This window comes from Austrofundulus limnaeus, unplaced genomic scaffold (genome assembly GCF_001266775.1).
Source record: "Austrofundulus limnaeus strain Quisiro unplaced genomic scaffold, Austrofundulus_limnaeus-1.0 Scaffold11909, whole genome shotgun sequence".
In the NCBI taxonomy this organism is placed as follows: Eukaryota; Metazoa; Chordata; class Actinopteri; order Cyprinodontiformes; family Rivulidae; genus Austrofundulus; species Austrofundulus limnaeus.
In genome coordinates this window covers 1-502 of record NW_013964311.1, presented here as the reverse complement: position 1 = coordinate 502, position 502 = coordinate 1, and the positions used below count along the sequence as shown (strand labels likewise).

At 48.4% G+C, this 502-nt stretch overlaps 1 protein-coding gene across 1 annotated transcript; it reads right to left on the bottom strand.

The window, feature by feature from the left end:
• Positions 1-14: 14 nt before the first annotated feature.
• Positions 15-347, bottom strand: LOC106512750 (sodium/potassium-transporting ATPase subunit beta-233; the record flags this gene model as incomplete). Its single annotated transcript, XM_014001296.1, has 1 exon — positions 15-347. A coding segment is annotated over one exon (327 nt), but the record flags the coding sequence as incomplete, so codon positions are not given.
• Between the last annotated feature and the right edge of the window lie 155 nt (positions 348-502).

Genomic DNA, 502 nt, shown 5'->3' with positions numbered 1-502 from the left:
GGTCAGGGGTGTGTTGGCGGTCACGAGTCCTGGATGTTGAACTTGATGTCGAAGCGTCCCTGGTAGCGGTCCTTTTCGTTGTAGTCGATGTTCTGTCCGTACACCTTACACTCGACCCGCAGCTCCGTGTTCCGGGTCAGGTTGGTGAACTGCAGCGCCACCAGGGGCTGCAGGTAGTGGGGGTGCAGGCGCTTCCCGTAGTACGGGTAGTACTGCAGGGGGAAGCCACCTCCGATACCGTAGTACTTTATTTCCCCGATCTTATCAGCGTCCTCCTCTTTCTGCAGAGGTGGAAGCAGAATTAGAATCACAGCAGGGTCAGAATAAAAGCAGGCAAAGAACAAAAACAGGTAAAAATTAAAAGCAGGCAAAGAATAAAAGCAGGTAAAGAACAAAAGCGGGTAAAGAACAAAAACAGGTAAAGAACAAAAGCAGGTAAAGAACAAAAACAGGCAAAGAACAAAAGCAGGCAAAGAACAAAAACAGGCAAAGAACAAAAACA